Raw genomic sequence first — 19862 nt, 5'->3', positions numbered from 1 at the left:
TGTGTTAATCTCAAAGGTTGTTAACGGTTAACTAAAAAGAGCTGTTGGTTGCTTTTTTGGAGAGGAAGTGTCAAAGAACTCAATTATAACTCTCGGTTTAATGCACTTGCGAGAGTCACAGGAGACGTCCGTGCCTTGGACGTGTCTTCCAACAGAGCGTCGTAAAACTCTCAGCTGTAAACAATCTGAAGTTAAGGATCAGTGGATAACTGAGAAAGGGGGGTTTGACCCAGGCACCAAATGTCTCCATTACATTGTAAACTAGGTAGAGACTTGAGTGGCATCCATCAGTGATGGATTTAAGAGTGTTTGCTTATCAAAGCCTTTGAAGAAGGCATGGCCACAATCAGTGATGCTCCAGTGCACTGTGATGAACATCTACAGAGGTTATTCAAAGTGGAGTTTTTATTTTTTATGACTGTTTATAGGATTTTTTTCTTTTTTTGTTTTTGTATTTAAACTTTATTTAACCAGGTAATTAACCCATTGAGATCAAGATCTCTTTCACAAGGGTGACCTGTCCAAGAGGGCAGCAGCACACGTCATGATTCAAACAGTTTACAGACAATAAGTTAAGAAAAAACAATGAGCAAATCAGTTTACAGATAAAGTGCAGAGTCATGATGACAGGTTATAATTCAGACACACAGGCATCCGATTTTAATGATCATACGTCGTTTTAATTTTTTTTGGTTAACGACCACCCCGGTTGAAAAGCTAAAAGTTTCTTTTTTATTATTTCATCAAAAGATTTATTTGTTGGTTTTGATTCATATGCATATTTAATGTCAAAGTACTTTTTGAACCGCTGCAGTTATTTTAGTAATATGAGAATCGAGTATTTTTTAGATAATCCTTCCCATACATATGAAGTATGTCTCAATCTTTCCTGATGCAAGGCAGCACAGATTGGGAAAAGAAACACGTACCCTGAAAATCCTCACAGTTTTTTTTTTGTTTTTTATCGGTATGGCTTACCGAGCACGATCATTTATTTTTCCCAAGTTTGTACATCTACAGACTCCATATTCCACACATTTTTTACAATATTGTAATCACTGACATGATCTGTTAAGATCAGTTGTACTACACTTTATGTTTCATATTAAAGCTAACTCTTAAACCTACAATGTTCATTTTCAATCTGAGCAACAAGATATGCAAACTTATATACAGAACATGTATTTAAACTTCACATATTAAATGTCCCATATTTTTTGTTTGAATGGCAACACACACAAGCTTGTAGCTGCATGTCAAGACGAACATATTAAAACCAAAAGTACAAAAATATTCGATGATAAAAAGAAGTCAAAAACAAGGTGTCACATAGACTTTCAGCTTGTTGCTCCTTTATTTATTGTTTTGTTTTGTTACTGAGTGGCTGGACAGAAAAGGAAAAAAAAGTGCAAGAATGACTTTTTGCAAGACGCTGAAAAGCTCATTGGTGCCTTGTCTGTATATGCCATTGCTCAATCTGTGAATTTATTAGGATTAATGCATCAGTTTATTTAGAGCATGACACAACCCCTTCACTGCTACTCACAAATGACTTCAACAGATCTTCTGTCTTCCCTGTCAGTTTAGCACGGTCGTTTTGAACACTGAAGGCGTTTTAAAAACTTCATCGAGATGAGAGTTTCTTTAATTGTTTTTGGAAACTTAAAAACAGAAGGTGGGGCTGATTAAAGAGGCACAGCTGTACTGATTTGATGAGTGTGGTGATTGGACAGCTTGAGGAGAAAGATTTAATCTTTCTCCTTGAACATTCGCTAAGCTCCATTATTTGTTTAATGACGCTAATTGTTATTTCCCCCATCACTTCAATGTGTACACCATAGTTTACAACTTTATTCAGCTTCATTTATCACAATGCTTCAGCACAGTTCAGAAGTATTAGGATGTTTTGTGTGTTTTTTTTGCTTTTCAAAAACACTACATTTGAAATATAAAATACCTTGTGAGAAAGTGCTGACTCTCAGCTAGAATGTGTTGTTGTTGTATACATCAACATAAGTTGAACTATGTAGGAATGTTATCCCTTACGTACAAATCACCCAAAGGTGAAAAGGGGAGTGAGTCCATAATTTTCCACTCAGTATAGAGGTAAACAACCCGAGACACCAGCCGATGCAGCACTCTAACCCTGTTTTAGTCATTAAAATTTCCATTTGAAATCCAGTGCACTCTGGTACAACCATCTACTCTAAATATTAATGGACAAAGCCCGAGTGACGTCACCCATCTGTTAATGCAGGGGGCTCTGGAGGCTCATCGGCAGCAGTTGCCATGCTGGAGATACTGCCTCGGCCTAATTTTCAGTCAAGCTAATGACAGGCGGAGCTGAGGCTGGTTTTAAGCCTCCTGACAACCATGTCAATACATAACTATGGATAACACGTATCATTCATTGGCTTCATTCATTTTTGGCTGTATACAACCACTGTTGTATACAGCTGATGTTTGTGTTGTGGTTTTATTATTCTCTTCCTCATCCGCTCTCTCTCCTGCATGCTCATTAGTATTGGTTTGCTGGCATTAATTTCAGTGGGGCTCTAATTTGTTTAGGCTGTAGGTAGGGCTTGTGGGAGATGGATTCAGCTGTCACATCAAGGTTGTGGTGGTGTTAGTGATGTATGCTGTCGCGGTGCTGATGTATGCTCAGGGGCCAGAAGGCCAAGGCCCGGGGGCCGGCTGGCTCTGCTGCTCTGACGGACGGCTGGCAGGCAGCTCGTTAAGAGTGGCCCATCATCGCCGTGAGGTGAGAAGGACCACGACTCTGCAACAGTGTCAACAACCACAAAAAATACAAGAGGGAGCTGCCTAAGATGTACCACGTCTACACAAATCTGCATTAATGCAACATAAGACCTCAGCCCTCATGTCAGGTGGTAATGAGGAAAACTACATTGCACATGACTTTCAGGTATTAAATCAGATAATGTACGATTTGACACTTGTACCTGGAAGTAAAGCTCGGTCCACCACACATTTAAAGAAAGATATGAAAAATATTTTCTTGTGTAGCCTATCCTTTTCTTCCTTTTTTTCTCCACTTTCTTTTATTAAAGTTTTATGGTGAAATATAAAAAAAAACACCCTTCAGACTCAAGGGAGAATTCTGCTCATGACATTTTTCTTGTGGGGTAATTATCATAATATTCAAATAAAGTGCTGCCCTATATGGATTGGATGAAACCTGCTTTTCTAATTACACATTGTGAATTATCCCTTTTGTTTACTGCTACATATCAAATATATAAGCATGCTTTTGCTGTTAACCAAGAAGTGAAAGTGGAGAAATGGAATTCAATCATTTGTCTCCTTTGTCTAAAGTGCTTATGGCCACTTTTGAAGAGTTGTTCTCAAGTCAAGTTTGACTTGAAGTATTGATGCATGAATCCCTTTGGCAATGTGCAAACTTGCACATTTTTTCACTTTATTCATATGGAACCAGAACTACTTTGAAATATGCATCGACTTCTAATAACAACAATAATGTCTGTCAATTCATGCAGTACGACATGTATTTCTATATTCTAAAACAAAATCGGATTTTTGGAAAACTAAGTAAACACTGCCGTGACAACAAAAGGTCAAATATTGAGCCATGGCTATCACCTAAAATTGGTAATCTTTGTCACACTTATTTAATTAACCAGTAATAAGGTTCATCCACTTTTACCGCCTCAATATTAAAAGCGTTCCTTGTTTGTCAACTGCTCCCATCTACATCTTTCTCTCATTTATCTGGAAGCAATGAGACACACAGAAGGAGGAACTAGAGAGGCTAGAGTTACTCACCATGGTGGAATAAAGAAAGTGTTCTGGTAGTACACACAAACAGACACACATAAACAAACATAGAGATATACTCTTTGCTCTCTTCCAGCCTCGAGTCATTCCCCCTGGACTGTCTTCAGACATTACTCACTGTCTCTCTCCGGCATCCTGTTGCCTAGAACCCTACTGTTAGCAGCTGGAGAGGTTGTGCTGGGGTTGTTTTCATTGTTTCATATTCTTGGCTTTTTTATGTTGTGTAAGTGTTCTCACAGCTCTCAAGCTCTGCCAGTTTCATCATCTACTGGTATTATGTGTCTGCTTTGTGTGCTTTCTGAGGTGGTTTGCTTAGAAGGTGAAGACGGCTTTATAGCCTTCAGGTGACCATCGCTCCGGGTGTTCCCCGGAGACTGCTTTACACAGACACTTACAGCTCACCCAGCATGAGCAAGCGCTGCCTCTAGCTGAACTCTGCACTTACGATACCTCCTCATTCTTTGGGGACGTCTCCAAATTCTGTCAGCTTTTCCAACCCTGGGGTTATGAGGCTCTTAAACACAGTTGTGAGATAATCAGCCAGAAACAAAGCCCTGCTGTTGAATGAATAATGTGTGTTTTAATTAGATCCTCGAGTTTTAGAAAAGCAATAATAATAAATCTTGTGTGCCCTCCGTGTTGTTACTGTAATCATTGTAATCACTAACCATTTGTAATCTCTATCATTGGAAATAAACAACAAGAACAGATTGGAAGAATCCCTCATTAAATGGTTGTCAGAAAAAATAAATAAATACAGAATCCCTCATAATCTTAAAAAATCAGCGTTAGATTTTGTAAATAAATCTGAAGTGAAAAGAAAAAAATCCTCACATACAGTATATTACACATCATGGGAATAGTTATTATTTGCTTCTCATCTCTGATACATGTTCATTTCTATTTTTGGGGTCAAACTGTAATTGATAAGGAAAGTTGGTTGTATAATATTTAGAGAACATATCGCAATACAAAAAATTGCAAAGCCACAAATCCCTGTACTTATCATATGCTTAATTTAGCAACTAATTAAAACTTAAACATCTGGCACAGCAGCTCAGCACATCTTCATTTAGCTGTGTTTAAGAGACACTGTGTGCTCGAGGGAAGATGCTCATTCTTGGGATTCTGCGTTGTTCAGAATTCAAGCCGACTGTGTGTCACCTCACAGCTGTGGGAAACCAATTTCTAAACTGTCTTAAGCGAATAAGTTGCTGCTCACAACTTGTGCTCGTTATGGTGTCCAGTGGAGAAACAATCTAATTTACGGTCCCGGTTACAAACTCTGTAACTCAATTTAGTCAGCCTGCAGGATTCTGAAGACCTGCACTCACAGCTGATTCACTTGAGATAGCAATAATACACAGCTGTTTACCCCAACTTAATTCATTATTTGTGTTTTCCTGGCATTCTGGACACCTCAATGATAATGAATTTTCACAGGCTGAGTGATGATACCACAAAAACGTATTATGCAGTTGACATGCATATATTCCAGCCTGATTCCTTCCTTCCCGGATAACAAAATTTGATGTTTTCTCAAAAAGAGGAGGATGTTTTGTATGTGAATATACAATTCAAGAAAATCTCATTATGAGACCAGTGGCATCGTTTGAACTTAAAATGTGCATATGTTATTTATGACAAAGTAGTAAGTTTATTCTGTATTTATTTAGCTCACTATCTGATATTTGCTCCTTTTCCATCTGTTCCTTTAGTGTGTTTACTTGTTTTTTTACCAGTAGACATTTACCGTAGTTAAAAATGGAAAGACAACGAAGTACTTGTTTTGCAGCACAGTCAATTCCCTACTGTAGAGACATTGCCCGAATCTCTTTCACCACAGGTATGACTATTAAAATGTTCCTGATGTGCCTGGACATACAAATAAGGATTATGAGGGGAAAACAAGCAGCTTAAAGAATAAAGGACAGTGCTTTTGTGTGAAGATTTCGCTGTCAGGCTTCCTCACTTTAATCCTGCAGCTTGTAGTGGAGACTGTTAAAAGTAGTTTCAAAGCTCGTTGACTTGGGGGATGATACTGTTCAGAATACACTGCAGCTCCTATGGAGGAAGCTCCAGTAAGGAAAAGATGAAGGAGCCACCAGTTAGTGCTGAGGTTGTAGACAGTGTGACGACACAGAGGAGACATCCTCTGTCTGCTGAGACTCAATAGTGTTCTGCTATAATTGCAAACATTTGGGATTTTGTTGTGATAATCAAAGTAACATCCACAGTTTTCAAAGTGTCTGATATTGTACCAGTCTGAGGGTTTGGTCCCTGAGACTGACACAAACAAGTATATCAGCTTTGATGTGGAGACATATTGGAGTAAAATGGAACAAGATGTGGAAACCAAAATCCCTATTACGACAAAATACTTCTTTGTGGTGATTTTTTTTCATAATGTTCTGAAAGAAAAGTTTTATGTTATTTGAGTGCTGGAATGACGTTAAGTCTCATTTGTGTCTTTCTCCCTCTTTCCCTCAGAGTGCTCTGGACCACTGGGCATGGAGGGCGGCATAATCTCCAACCAACAGATAACTGCCTCCTCCACCCACCGTGCTCTCTTTGGCTTGCAGAAGTGGTACCCGTACTTTGCACGCCTCAACAGGAAGGGCCTGGTCAACGCTTGGACTGCTGCCGAAAACGACAGATGGCCGTGGATCCAGGTAAAGCTCGGTTACAGGACAGGAGACATGCAGGGCCGTGCCAGTGCCAGACACACATGAATATAGACACAGGCATGCTCCTTACTTCAGTTACACTTTTAATTGTTGCCTTGATTTATGTTTGCAATTTCCTTAAAGCCTCACGTCTCTTGGTGGTAGTTGATGCTAACCATAAATCGTTAAATGCCTGAATGCAGCAACTTCAACTTTAGTTTTAATTACACATACTCTAAAATTGATGGCTTACTTACTGGTAATAAAGAACAATGAAAAGTTTAAGCTAGGGGCAAAACAGGTGCAGGTGTAGTCAACTGTGATGAACAGTGAGATGGTGCAAAACTGTTTTCAGCTTGTGGCTGTTTGCTAGCAGTTACTCAACTGTGCCATCAATTGTTCTGATGCTGAGATGTGAGGAGCTAAATGATGTAACTGGCTTGGCACTTTCTCTTTTTCTTACTTTGACATAAATTGAGTTTTGGAATTGGTGGTCTTTTGCAAGAAAAGTAAAGTGCACAGTAAAGTCATAATTTGATGCATTGATGCTTTGGTATGTCTTGTGCAATTTCTGATCTGCAAATCACTGTGCTGTCAAGAGAGAGATTTGGTGCATAATTTTACACTCAAAAGGGCTATTAAGTGTAATTTTCCTGGTATTCTTAAAAACAGATTGAATTCTGCTTAGAAATTCAGTGCCTTCTTTTGTCACTTTACAGTAACAGTGTTTCTGCATCTACTAAAAAACTTTAGTTTGATCCAAAAACATCCCAGTGGGTCTTGGGGGAAAATAGGTTGGATGTTTACAACGGCAAAACACAGATAAACCCAAGTTTCCTCTTCTTCTTGTAATGCTTTGTCTAAGTCAGCTTTCATGCTTTGCAATTAGTGAGCGCTTATTGTCAAAGAGCCACATAGACAGATCAATAACATGGATTGTCTGCTGGCATCTGACAGACACATCCGAAGCTTCTGTTCTCCCAGATCCTGCCCTGCCAATTTACACTATTACTTATGTGTGCCTGTTTTCATGCAGAAAAAAAATCTAAACGATACCATAGCAGAATATTAACCCTGGCAAAATGATATGTTGTTTGTGTCATTGTGCTTCACAACTTTTTAAGCTGCTGCAGATCCCTGACCTAAAATAATTCAGCTCCAGTGTATGAATAGAAGATCTATGAAAAACTGTGTTTTTGTCTGATACATCATGACCCAGGTCTACAGTAAAACAGTCACATAAAGTGCAGCTAGCATGTATAACTCTCCAAACAATGCTCTGAAGGCTTGACACAGCCCTAATGGCACACATAGATGGAAAGCTATGCTATAATCCAGTACAATAGGATGCAGTCAGTAGGAAATTGTGCACAACATTACATGTTTGATAAGAAGCAATATGATTGGTTAGGATAGGATACAGTGCCATGCTGTGCCGTGCCTTGTCGTGCTGTGTTTTTGATCATTTCTGAAGGGAAACTTCTCTTTGCCTTAATGTCGCACACACTTCGCTGTCTCAAGAGTAGAACTAACAAATCAAAAGAAATAAAAACAATTAACTTTTTTTCAAAGAGCAGTGAACCAGTAGGTAAGAATACCAATCAGAATTGTAAGTACTTTACATGACCAATATTGCACCTCTTTCACATAATACAAATAAATGATGTGTAATGCTCACTATTAAATGTTGTTCAAAGATAAAGAGAAAGGAGAAAGAATGAAATGATTTTATACTTATTAAGTTGCTCTTATGTTTGAATACTGTCGCGATGACATGCGATTCTGACAGCTACTTTTGATGTGAGCTTTTATCACATGCACAACGTCAGTGGACTGCGAACAAAACATAATAGAACAACATACCAGTGTGACAGCATGATAGAGCAAGTGAAGCTGTAACTCACAACAAGAGAATTGTACGACAGGGCAGAAATGGATTTGTAAAAAAACAACAACAAAAAAAACAAAGAGACAGAGTCAGAGAATCAGCCAACATGAGTGAGAGGAAAGAAGCCTGAAACAGAGAGGCAGAAGAGAGAGCGGGACATAAAACATTCAGGCGATTTGTTTGACTTTAATGATGCCACGCGGGATGTTGCGCGGGATGCTGCAGGCATTGTGTGTTTCTAGAGAGGGCTGGGATAATTGGGACGTGAGTATGGAGGTGTACAGTCATGTCAGTGTTTTGGGATTATGCTAAGGAGTCGCTGGTGTTCTTTTGTAGTGCTGAGTGAGGTGACTGTCAGCGTGTCTGTCATTATGAATCAGGGGACACCGACAGATGACAACCCTATCAGGGTAGAGATCAGACATTTCTGACTATTTGTAAGGCTTTCCTTAGTGCTGTATGCATCTTTGGATGTCAGCCAGAGTCAACTCCCCCGTAAACCTCAAACACAACAAACTTTTAATGCAACAACATAGAAATGAAGACAAAGCATTCATTTTCTGCACATGGCTTTGCTTGGTTTTTTGTGTGTATGTGTGAGCTTGATATTGTTCACACTTCTGTGTACGGTGAAAACATCAGTTTTCCACGGCCTCACCACGGCGAGCTCACACATAAAATTGCATTTGAACACTCAGGGGAAATATGCTGCTGGTCCGACCAGTTTCAGCAATGACTGTATGTGTTGGACCAATGATACAATCTGAAGAGGGTCCATACATAATTCACAACACACTGAAGAGTTAATGACAATTAGTGTTCACATTAGCTTTCATGAGATGATAAAACCTGCATAGGCTCGAACTCTGTCAGGGGAGCTTTTCCTTTTTCATTCCGTTGTAGCTTTTCTTATTAAAGCACCTGACTCTACTGTCGATGATGTAGTGGAGATGTTACTCTGACAAATAGATTTCCATCACGGGGTGTTTTAAAATTACAGATAGAATATGATTATTTCATACTTAACAAACCTTTTGTTCACATACACTGCAGATTATTTTTTCTTACATTTTCCCAGCACATTCTTCTTGATTAGATCACATAAGAATGAGTCAGGCTCCTTAAACCCAAACTAAACTGATTGAAGTCAAATGGTTGTGATTACCTATTCCAAAAAAAGTGCTTTATATCACATATTCTTTTCCTGCCAAAATATATGAGTGATGCTTTAGATCCAGGCTTTTCTTTCATGTTATTTAAAATAATTTAAAGATTTCTAATGTCCCCTGAAAAAAACACAAAGAGCACATGATTGCATATTATTAACTTCAGAGAGGTTGTTACACAGTCTTGATTATATTTATTCCCTGATCTTATTAGTGGCCAATCTTGACATGAGCTCATAGTGTCCCAAATTGCTTTCTGAGTCTACGGTTAGTTCAGTGATTCCCAAAGTGGGACATGTGGCCTCTAGGGGGCCCCGAGGTGGGGGAGAGGTGGCAAGGGTAAACAAAAACGATGCAGACCGTTTTGTTCTGCCAGGAAAGCAAAGCAAATATTGTGCGAGGACTTCCTGTTAAAGGCTAACAATAAATCTCAACCAGAGATTAAACAGAAATCACAACCACTTAAACAAAGATGAGAAAATATGACTATGAGTCATATCTCGCCCTCGAGCCACACCGCTTCCTTTTACAGCAACCCTAGCTGTGTGAGGTTTTTCTGCAGTTGCTATTGCTGCTGGGCAGTTGAGCATTTCCTGTAGCCGCAGGAATGAGCTACGGTTTACTAGCTTGTAAAAACCGCTGATTAGATTGTCTGAAGCGTAACGGTAGTGATGTCATAATCAATCGACTGTGGTGTAGTTGCTATAACATAATGTTAGCTTTTCACTTCTGTCGGCTGCATTAACGCTTTAAACATCATAAAAATGGTGTTCATTTATGAAGATTATCCTGCTGAACACAGTGCCTACGCATCAGAAATGAGTGTTTACCACAGAGCTTGTTTTCTGCTTTTTATGATCCAAAATCCAATGCAAAATTCCACAGGGGAATTCTCAATGGAACACATGATGATGCTACTTTCGGGTTGGCCTACAAAAATACTTTATTTGATTTGTTCTATATAGCCTTTACTTCCTAGTTAGTGTTCCCTGCATTTTTAAGACCACGGCGAAGACACTTTTCCCATGTACTGTATTTTCAGTATCCTTTAGGTCACCTGCCATTCCCCCTCTTAGTATCCTGTGATCCTGAACTGGGCATGTTTCTAAATCCAGTTTAGTTTTTACCATGATGTGCAAGCTACGTCTATGTATTTGATCGTATTGTACAGCACTTTGTTCAACTTTGGCTGGCTTGAAAATATTCTTATGTGCCAAAGGGCGGCCCAGCAGAGCAAGTTTGACAGCCACTGAGTTAGTTTTAGAATTAGACTTAAATCTTCAAATATAAAAAAAAAAAAAAAAACTTTTTAATACCATTATACATTATATTGAAAAGGAAGGGAAAGAACTCTGCTTTTTTTTGTAGTATGTATCTATGGATGCATGCGTGTTATGGAATAAAATATAAAGCTTGTTCATGCTGGCTCTTTGTATGTTCATGCTCACATTTAAATATTGTTAAATAAATCTTTGTTGAATGAGCTGTGAATTGGAAAGTATAAAACAGTAACTTATGTTCTTCATTGTGAAGCAGTTCCTTACAGCAGCCTTTTAACAGCATTATTTCAAGATTAATCGTACTATGGGTACTCTTCTTAATGAATCCGTCATTTACCACACAAAATAGTTTACTATTGATTTAAAACAAGTCATTTTGATTATGTATATAGGTAATAACAAATGTCATGCAATATGGAAATGGATGTTTTTTTTTCTTTCTCGGCCTGATGCAGAAATTAAATAAGCATCTGTTATGGATTGTTTTTAATTTAGGTCTAAATCATATAATTTTTTATGCTATCAGTATCCATATCTGTGATCCAAAAAGTCCGATGGAAAATCCATGACGTGATTTTCAGTAGAGCAGTAATTGAAATGTGCTAGTCATTTCTTAGCAAATCAAAAAGGGTAAAAGCTCCTAACATATCAAGGGGGCTCATTATGGTGTTTCCTAAAAGAAGAGCCTTAATTCCAGATACAGGACTAAATCAGTTCCAGGAAGTTTTCGATTCGAATACACTGAACTATTTCTCAAAGTAGTGAATGTTGTTCAGAGAGAAAACTGGTTATATCACACCACGCAAACAGGCACTATTTTCTTTGAGTTGAAAAAAAGAAGTTGGAGAATGGAAAGTATTTGATGTAAAAGGTTTTTCTTCTACATCTTCCTCCGTCATGCATTTTACCCAGAGTACTTCATACAAAGGAAACTGTGTGTTCCAGAGGGAAAAAGAGTAGAGGGTGAAATGGTGAGAGGGTAACAGTTCAACATAAACTTTGTCTTCGAGGTTGCTGGGGTTTTTCTTGCTCACTTTTGCAAAGTCTCTCAACACAACTTCGAGAGCACATGCTTGATGCTAAAGGCATGCAGCTCTTTTTTAAAAGTTTAATCTTGATTGTTTTCAATTCATGAAATTTACGTGTTAAATGTTTTGTTATAAAGCTGCAAAAGATATTCATAGTGTAGTGTTAGAGCGGCTATGCAGGGGAATCAGTGGATTTTAGTTCAATGTCATGATGCAGATTACTGTCACAAAAGAACAATAGTAATCGTTGAGAGGAGTTGTATGAGGACAAATTGATAGTCTTTGCAAAAGTACCAGTCTTTTAGGCTTACTCTGCCCCTTGAAGCATTTACCTCTCACAGTGGTGCATCAATTTAAACTCCTGAGACAATTGTTGCTGATTCAAACAGATAAATGCATCACTATAAATGCTCAGATGAATGACATGTATGTTCTGAGTGCTCGTTAAAAATGTGAAAGATCGCTCCAATTACCACCCTCAGTGGCCTTTTCGTGACAGAGCCTCTAATTAGTGTGAGAAGTATTGCTCTTTATGAAGAAAAAAACTAAGCTGTGAAGCTGTGAAGAAGAAAGAGTGGGTCATTACTTCAGTGAGGCTGTAAGAGGCTTTTTTAAACATAATTACCTTGATGTGTTGATTTAAGTATTTTTTTAAACAAATATGAGTCTTGTTTCTCCAAGCGGAAATCATACAAGGAGATACATTCTGCGTTAAGTTACATTACTGCATTAGTTCTTGACACTTACACGTACAAGGTTAGTGTTCATAAACAGAGTTTTTTTTTTCTTCTCGGCCATGAGCTGTAGTAGTCAATTGAATAATCGCTAATGTCCTCAGTAGACACAGCTTAGATATTTTCATCAACAGAAAAGAAGAGCATAACTCCGTGGCCTCAGAATTCCTTTTTGAACTTCTCCTCTAAAATATATTACTTGTAAATTGCCTTATTTCACAGTAATGCAAACATCTCTGCTGCGAAAAATGAGCTCAAGCTGCTGAAATACGCTCCTGCATGTACTCACAGTGTCAGTGAAGTTAAACTTAGATTTCTCGAGGATCAGCTTAAAAGTGGTTCATGTTCCGAAATAGTAACTGACTTTACAAACATACGTCGAGCTGTGGTCTCGCTTGTCTGCAATATCACATTAAGTTATGGATTTTCTGTCTGAATGCAACATCTTTTAAGATTAAATGAAACCTTGAGGCACACTAGTGCAATTCTGTTGTCTTATCTCTTTTTCTTTTTTAGGCTTTGTCCATTCAGAGAAAAATGGCCCTTTGCCTTATACAAGCTTAATACTGTATTATTGCCTTCCTTTTGTTTTGCAGCTTTACAGCACTAGAGAGCTGTGTCTTTAATATTTAGTCAGCAGGAGAGCCGGACGAGACAAAGTGTCCTTTTTCCTGGAAATTAAAAGCAGCTTCAGTGCCAACATGATGAATGAAAAATTGTCATCACCATTTATTCACTTTATCTCTTTTGTCACCGATAATAAAAAGAGTGTAACACTATTGAAATAGCTCAAATAGCCTTTTGATATCCTGCTCTAATTTTTTGTCATTGTGAATATTCACTGTACAAAATGTCAGTTTGCATGTGTCTGTCGGGCTAAGGTTTGGGAGTAACCTAACCAATATTCGCTTGTTTTAAGCCAAAAAGCTCCTTCATGTTGTCGCTGTGAGCTCAGCTCTCATCATCAGCTGTAGAGAAAATAACAAGCTCTCTCGACTTACAAAGTGAGTGTGAGGGAGTTTGTTTGTCAACCCGCAATAACTGTGTAAAGACCCAAGATTTGTGAAAAAGACGAACGTGAATCACATGGGGTCCTTTTGTGAAGAGATATGGAATCAGGGAAGGAGATGAAGAAGGAACAGCCAACACTTACTGAATAGGCGCAGGCCTGTCAATCAAACAAGATATGAGAGAACTGATGGAATAACTTTAATTAGAGACGCTGGACAGTCATGTAATAATTATTTAAGTGCCACCATTCATCTTTTAGCAGCCTGTGTTGATGTTCATCTTTAGCATTGTCTTCAGTTAAAACAATATAGGATATAATAGTCACATAGTTTAAAGGCATGAAGTAAAGAAACTAAATGTTTTTTTATGTAAAATGTAAGGTTTGTGCTCTCATGGACACATTATTTCTATTATGTCTAAATTATGTAACATATAACAATACAATTATAATAATCTGCATACAAAACGACTGAAATTGAGTTAACACAAATATTTTAAAAACAACTGTAATGAAAATGGATAAATACAGATACATATATTTGAAACAGGATAAGAGAAAAGGGAGGAAGGAAACAAATGAGAATGTGAATAATGTGAAATGATCTACAAGAGACGTATCAAAACCCACCCAATGGTGTCGAAATCCCAACCCTGCCACTCATGCTGATGCCTATTTGTGAAAAAGCTGCAGCTTTATTGGAAGCCTCTATATCAAAGTGAAAAACATGTCAATTCAAACCTTAAACTGATGTGCAACACATCCATCGTATTCAGATAATAGTGACCCTTCTGTATGCGCTTGGGGCAGGATCTATGGAAAAACACTGTTTTTAATAAATCTCTTTTTCCTCTTTTCTCTTCAAGTAGCTTTACATTGGCACCATATTGACAGTTTGCACATGGCTGGCAGGTTGGATCTGCAGTGTGAGGATTGATTTAATGTTCCTGTTCCATCTGATCACAGACTTTGTGAATAAGATGGATGGCCCTGACAGAAAAGATACGCGGCACTGCAATGATTCCCATGATTTGGACTCGCACACACAGACGCAGACCCACACACTGAATTGAAATTAAATCCATAATTTACTGACTTTGTGTCTTTTTTGACTCAACAGATAAACCTGCAGAGGAGAATGAGGGTCACAGGACTAATTACTCAGGGTGCAAAGCGTATCGGCAGCCCGGAGTACGTGAAGTCTTACAAAGTAGCCTACAGTGATGATGGCAAGACCTGGAGAACATACAAAGTCAAGGGCAAAGATGAGGATATGGTGAGTCACACACGGGAACACACATTGTCATCTCTCTACTCTTTCCCCCAAACACATCTAAAGATGCACGCACAAACACACACGGCCACACTCAAACACGTGCACACACAGCGACTAGAGACTGAGTCAAGGGCAGGGTGGAGGACATGATGAGATGGCTTTTTAATTAGCTTGCACACACCGGGCCCATCTTGCTGCCCCTTTACCCCCCTCCACTTTTATGACTTCTAGATTGAATTTTATACTATTTGGGGATGAACAGCCACCAAATAGGCCACACAGCATTCTATCATTCTTGACAGCAAACCGCCGCTGTCCTCCGTTTGGCAGTGCTGCGAATGACCCCAACCTCCAATCGTGTCCTCAAGTGTATAACATGGACCAACGAGTCAGGACTTACATATTTCGTGTTAGCCGCCTGTTTTTGCGGCCCCACTTGTATTTTTCTGTCTTTCGTCAGAGGTTGCAAGTGCAAGAAAAGCTCGGGAAGTGTGCATGAAGTAGCTACATGCCCTGATCCTTGTCTAATATAAGTTGGGGATATGTTTCCGCGTTGACCTGTAACCATCCTGTGACAGCTTTCATTTTCTGTTTCGCCAGAAAACACACGGCTCTATAGCTTTACTTTCTCCCTCTCTGTTGCTTTCACACATGCAGTAAATCAGTCACTCAAACCAGAAGGTCTCTGTTATACTATCTCAGGTCATTTGGATAAACTACTCCAGAAGGTATATTGATGTAATTGCAGCACTAATTTAAAACACACCACTGTTCTTATAAATTATGGCCTCAAATGATGCGAGTCGTTGTCTAGTTTTTTTCCTGTAATTCTAGCTCATTGACCTTGAATGGCAGCAATTTGTTGAGTGTGTAGTTGACACTCGAGACAGCGGCAGATAGACTGCTACATTACAGCATAACTGATGTTTCACCATCCTCTCCACCCCCCCATCTGCTGTTATTTCATCCCCTGCAACAGATTTTCAGAGGAAACGTCGATAACAGCGCTCCATCAGCCAACTCCTTCACCCCTCCTATTGAAGCTCAGTACGTGCGCATTTACCCACAAGTCTGCAGGAGGCACTGCACCCTACGCATGGAGCTGCTTGGATGTGAGCTAACAGGTGAGTGAGCGGAGACTTTTCTAACTGCGAACATGAAACATAACATGTACTTTTGTATGCCTCTTGTGCAGTTAACGTGTTTCTGCATTTGTTTATGTGACAACAGTGTTGACAAATGTAGTTGTTTTTATGTCTCCCTGCAGTCACAACCAAGCTCTTGAACACAATATCTTAGCAATGCCTTGTGGGCATTCATTCAAATTCACACAAACGCCCAGCATATTACTGTGACCTTATATTATTCACATTTTTTGAGAATACAATAACTCTCCCACTTCACTGTACTACCACAACAGCCCTGAAGGTGAATCACAAAAAAAAAAAAAAAAACATTTTGGGAAACTGCAAGAACAGAAGACTGCAAAGTAAAAAAGAAATACTACCCTTTTTTAAAAAAAAAAAAAAACACACAAATACAGTATATGTCACATAGTACACAAACATGCTGTTTTGTTTGTGAAATTATCTTGTTGTTCATGACATGTTGCTGTAGTTGGTGCTGTTGTATTTGAGAATAGCTGGTAAGTTGTTAAAAAATGTGTGTATGACCTTCAGGGCTTCTTGACTTACTCGTTATTAGTACTACCACCACCACATGTCTCTTTCGGATGTATTTCTCTGGAATCAAATTATTCACCAGTCCACTCCCCCCCAAAAGACTCCTTATAATACCCTGTATTACATTTCTTATAAAGTCTTTACTGTTTATTTTTTGACAAGGACATGAATGGTAACTACGAGCGTCTCTCATCTCTTACTAGATTGGCAGGGGTGAAGAACCACTGGGCGATAATTCAAGAATTTTGTGGGGTGGAGAGAGAGTGTGAGGTTACAAAGGTTACCCAAAAATCTGTTGCTGTTTTTGTTGTCATCAGGATGCTCCGAACCACTCGGAATGAAGTCAGGCCATATCCAGGACTACCAGGTTTCAGCCTCCAGCATCTTCAGGACTCTCAACATGGACATGTTCACCTGGGAGCCTGGAAAGGCCCGTTTGGACAAACAGGGCAAGGTCAATGCCTGGACAGCCGGACACAGTGACCAGTCACAGTGGCTACAGGTAGGATGCTATCAGAGCTGAATCTCTTATCTGTTGTCGCTATTGTGGAGATTAAATCATTTTTAGCAGGAAAACGAACAACAGACTGCAGGTTCTTACAGATAGCTGCTTTTCATTCTGCTGAAGGATAAACTGTCACCTCCCTGGCATAGTAATTGATGGTGTGTTCAGTAATGCATGCCAATGAATTCAATTATATTTCACAGGGTAAGACTTCATTGATGTTTACACTGTAAGTTGTAAAGCAAATTAGCTCTTGACATACTACCTCTATTAACTAGCTCTCAGAATTATTCACTGAAAGCGTCAGTATTAGTCAGACACTTCTTCTTTTTTTTTTTTTTTTTTTTTTACATGCCGTTCTTTTTTACTTTGACGCCCACACTGCCTCTTTTGGAAGAGCTTATCTGTTATCCTATTCGTGGCTGCAGTTAAGAATTTCTATTTCAAAACAGCCGATCTATTTGTTTAAAATACAGTATAGCGGAAAATGTTTGCTACGAGGAACAAGGCCTGTTTTTAAGTGAACATTTACATCCCGTCTAAAAATAAACTAGATTGATTGAGGACCAAGGAGTTTATAATACATATCTTTTTTTTTTTTCAAAGATAAAAGGTATTAAATGTGCTTTTCTTTTATTGCGAGAAACCATGTCTTACCTCAAGTCATAAGACTGATAACGTTGAAGAAATTGTGTTTAAGATCATCTTCTCAGGGAATTAAACATCAGAGGGATTTCAAGGATTTCTTGGCCTTTCTGCTGCAATCGCTGCACACACACCACCTCCCGAGCGGTGACACAGTTAGCGCTCTGTAACCACACTGTGTGGTCGTTATTAGATTGGTCAGCTTTGGAGTTGGATATGTTTTTTTATTAAGCTGAAAGCTTTCAGCAGAATGTGAGGCTATGCAGGGCTATGTGTCGGAGGAGACAGGTACTTAGGCTGGACCCGTCCGGGCCGGGGAGCTCGGCTTTAGCAAAATTGATTGCAGTGAGTAAAGGAATACTTGTGGGCTCATATTACATGCAGTGCTGGCAGGAAAGGGGAGATGGTGTACGGCCGGAGTAAGAAAATCAATGGCTTCCACTGCCAAGGACCATTTCTGTGCACACAGGAATATATACTATATCTGCCTCTTGAGATGTAGACAGTAAGAGTTATATACTGTGGAGTGCTGTTTCACATTTTTACCGATATTGCTTTATGTACCGACTTATTTTTAGATATTATGATACGTGCATTTCTGTAACTACCACAGTCAGTGTGGTATAGAGGCTTCCTTTATTGGTAACCATGACAAATAATTGATTCTTGGTTGCATCACTGAATGGCTTTAGAGCTTAAAGATTAATAGAATTAATCAGCCTTAATGACAAATTAAGTATTCCTATTAATCATGACGACTGCTCTGGTGTGCAGTGGGAGCAGTGGAAAGTCTGCACAGACACTAAATGTCAAACTGGATTTTGTGATGCATTACATCAAACAAGATATCATTTTCTCTAATGCATTTATATTTAACATACATGTATGCCTGCCCTTGAAATACCGAGACATACTTTCGATTATGTGTTTGCTGCACTAGCAGCATTGTGTATTATTCGGTGTTCTTTGCAGTTCTAAGAAATTGTGTTTTCTTGAAGTAAAAACAAATGAGGCAAGGCCTACGAGCTCGTCAACTCAGTCAACACGGTCAATTCGAGCCACACTGATTTCACACTTGACATGCGTCAAGTCATCCACAATCACCTGATAACACCTTCTTCCAATTAGCGATCTATTTAAGCTGCAAGATTTCCCCTCTCTTCTCGTGCTCGTTCACCTCCAGCTCTGAACATGCAGAAATCACTCCTCAAATTTCTGCATGTAAATTAAAACTGCGAGGAGTGATTATTTTTCTCGAGACCTAGACGCCAAAAACAAACGATCTGCTGCAATATTATTTTTTTTTAAATATGCTAATGTCAGTTGTCTGACTGAAATAATAAATTACCCTTATTTAATTCATTTGTAAGAAATGTCCACTGATTTGTCACCTGCATATGAGCTTCAACAAATCTGGACATGTTAGGAACCTGGGGAAGTTATTCTTCACAGGCTGAAGATGAAATTACACAGATGAAGACAAACCAGATACTTTTAAGATGTTTCCAAAAGAGACTGAAGCTGTCAGAGTGCCCTGCCAAGTGTTCCAGCTGGCAGTAGCTGATTACTTGTTTGTGCACATTAACACATCCAAGTAGTAAAGAGAAATTGCCAGAGAGGCCGTTTCTACTTTTTACTTTCACAGAGTTTCTGTGAATTCAACACAGGGTTTTCAAATGTTATGGCCAGTACTGTTCCAGTTGTGTGAAGAGGTTTGTGGTGGATTATGGCAAGCATTCACCAGACAAAGAAATGAACAAGGTTGTTGTGGAGTTTTTCAGTGTTTTGCTGTCAACAAGCTGCTTAGCAAATGACTCACTTTCCTGAATCAGGATGTTCAGTTGTGAATTACATCTTGGTGTGGGTAGCATCTAACAGAAGGTGGTAATAAGCAAAAAGTGGAAAACTTTCCTGAGTGCTATATTTCACCTGGATTCATCATGTGATCATATATATATATATATATATTCTTATTATTTCCCTTTGCCCTGCTTCGATGTTCACATTCTTGCGACTGATGTGCCAGGATAGGCACTGATACGTCATTCAACACTTTGTAAAGACACAGTGATCTTAACGTATTTGGCAAAGCTCTGAGTTAATGAATGATATCCAGCTGCATGGTTCACAATGGTATTTGGTATTAAACCGTGTTCACTATTGAAGT

At 38.9% G+C, this 19862-nt stretch overlaps 1 protein-coding gene across 1 annotated transcript in view; it reads left to right on the top strand.

Annotated features, from left to right (window-relative positions):
• edil3a (EGF-like repeats and discoidin I-like domains 3a) overlaps nucleotides 1-19862 on the top strand; it is a 111508-nt gene that overhangs the window by 64392 nt on the left and 27254 nt on the right. The window contains exons 5-8 of the mRNA XM_079347452.1: nucleotides 6307-6488; nucleotides 14708-14863; nucleotides 15843-15987; nucleotides 16863-17047. Of these exons, the coding sequence (XP_079203578.1) occupies nucleotides 6307-6488; nucleotides 14708-14863; nucleotides 15843-15987; nucleotides 16863-17047 (668 nt within the window). The remainder of the gene's footprint in view (nucleotides 1-6306; nucleotides 6489-14707; nucleotides 14864-15842; nucleotides 15988-16862; nucleotides 17048-19862) is intronic.

The sequence above is a fragment of the Symphodus melops genome, assembly GCF_947650265.1.
Source record: "Symphodus melops genome assembly, chromosome: 1".
Classification (NCBI taxonomy): domain Eukaryota; kingdom Metazoa; phylum Chordata; class Actinopteri; order Labriformes; family Labridae; genus Symphodus; species Symphodus melops.
Note: the sequence above shows the minus strand (reverse complement) of the source record. Positions and strands in the feature narration are given on the sequence as shown.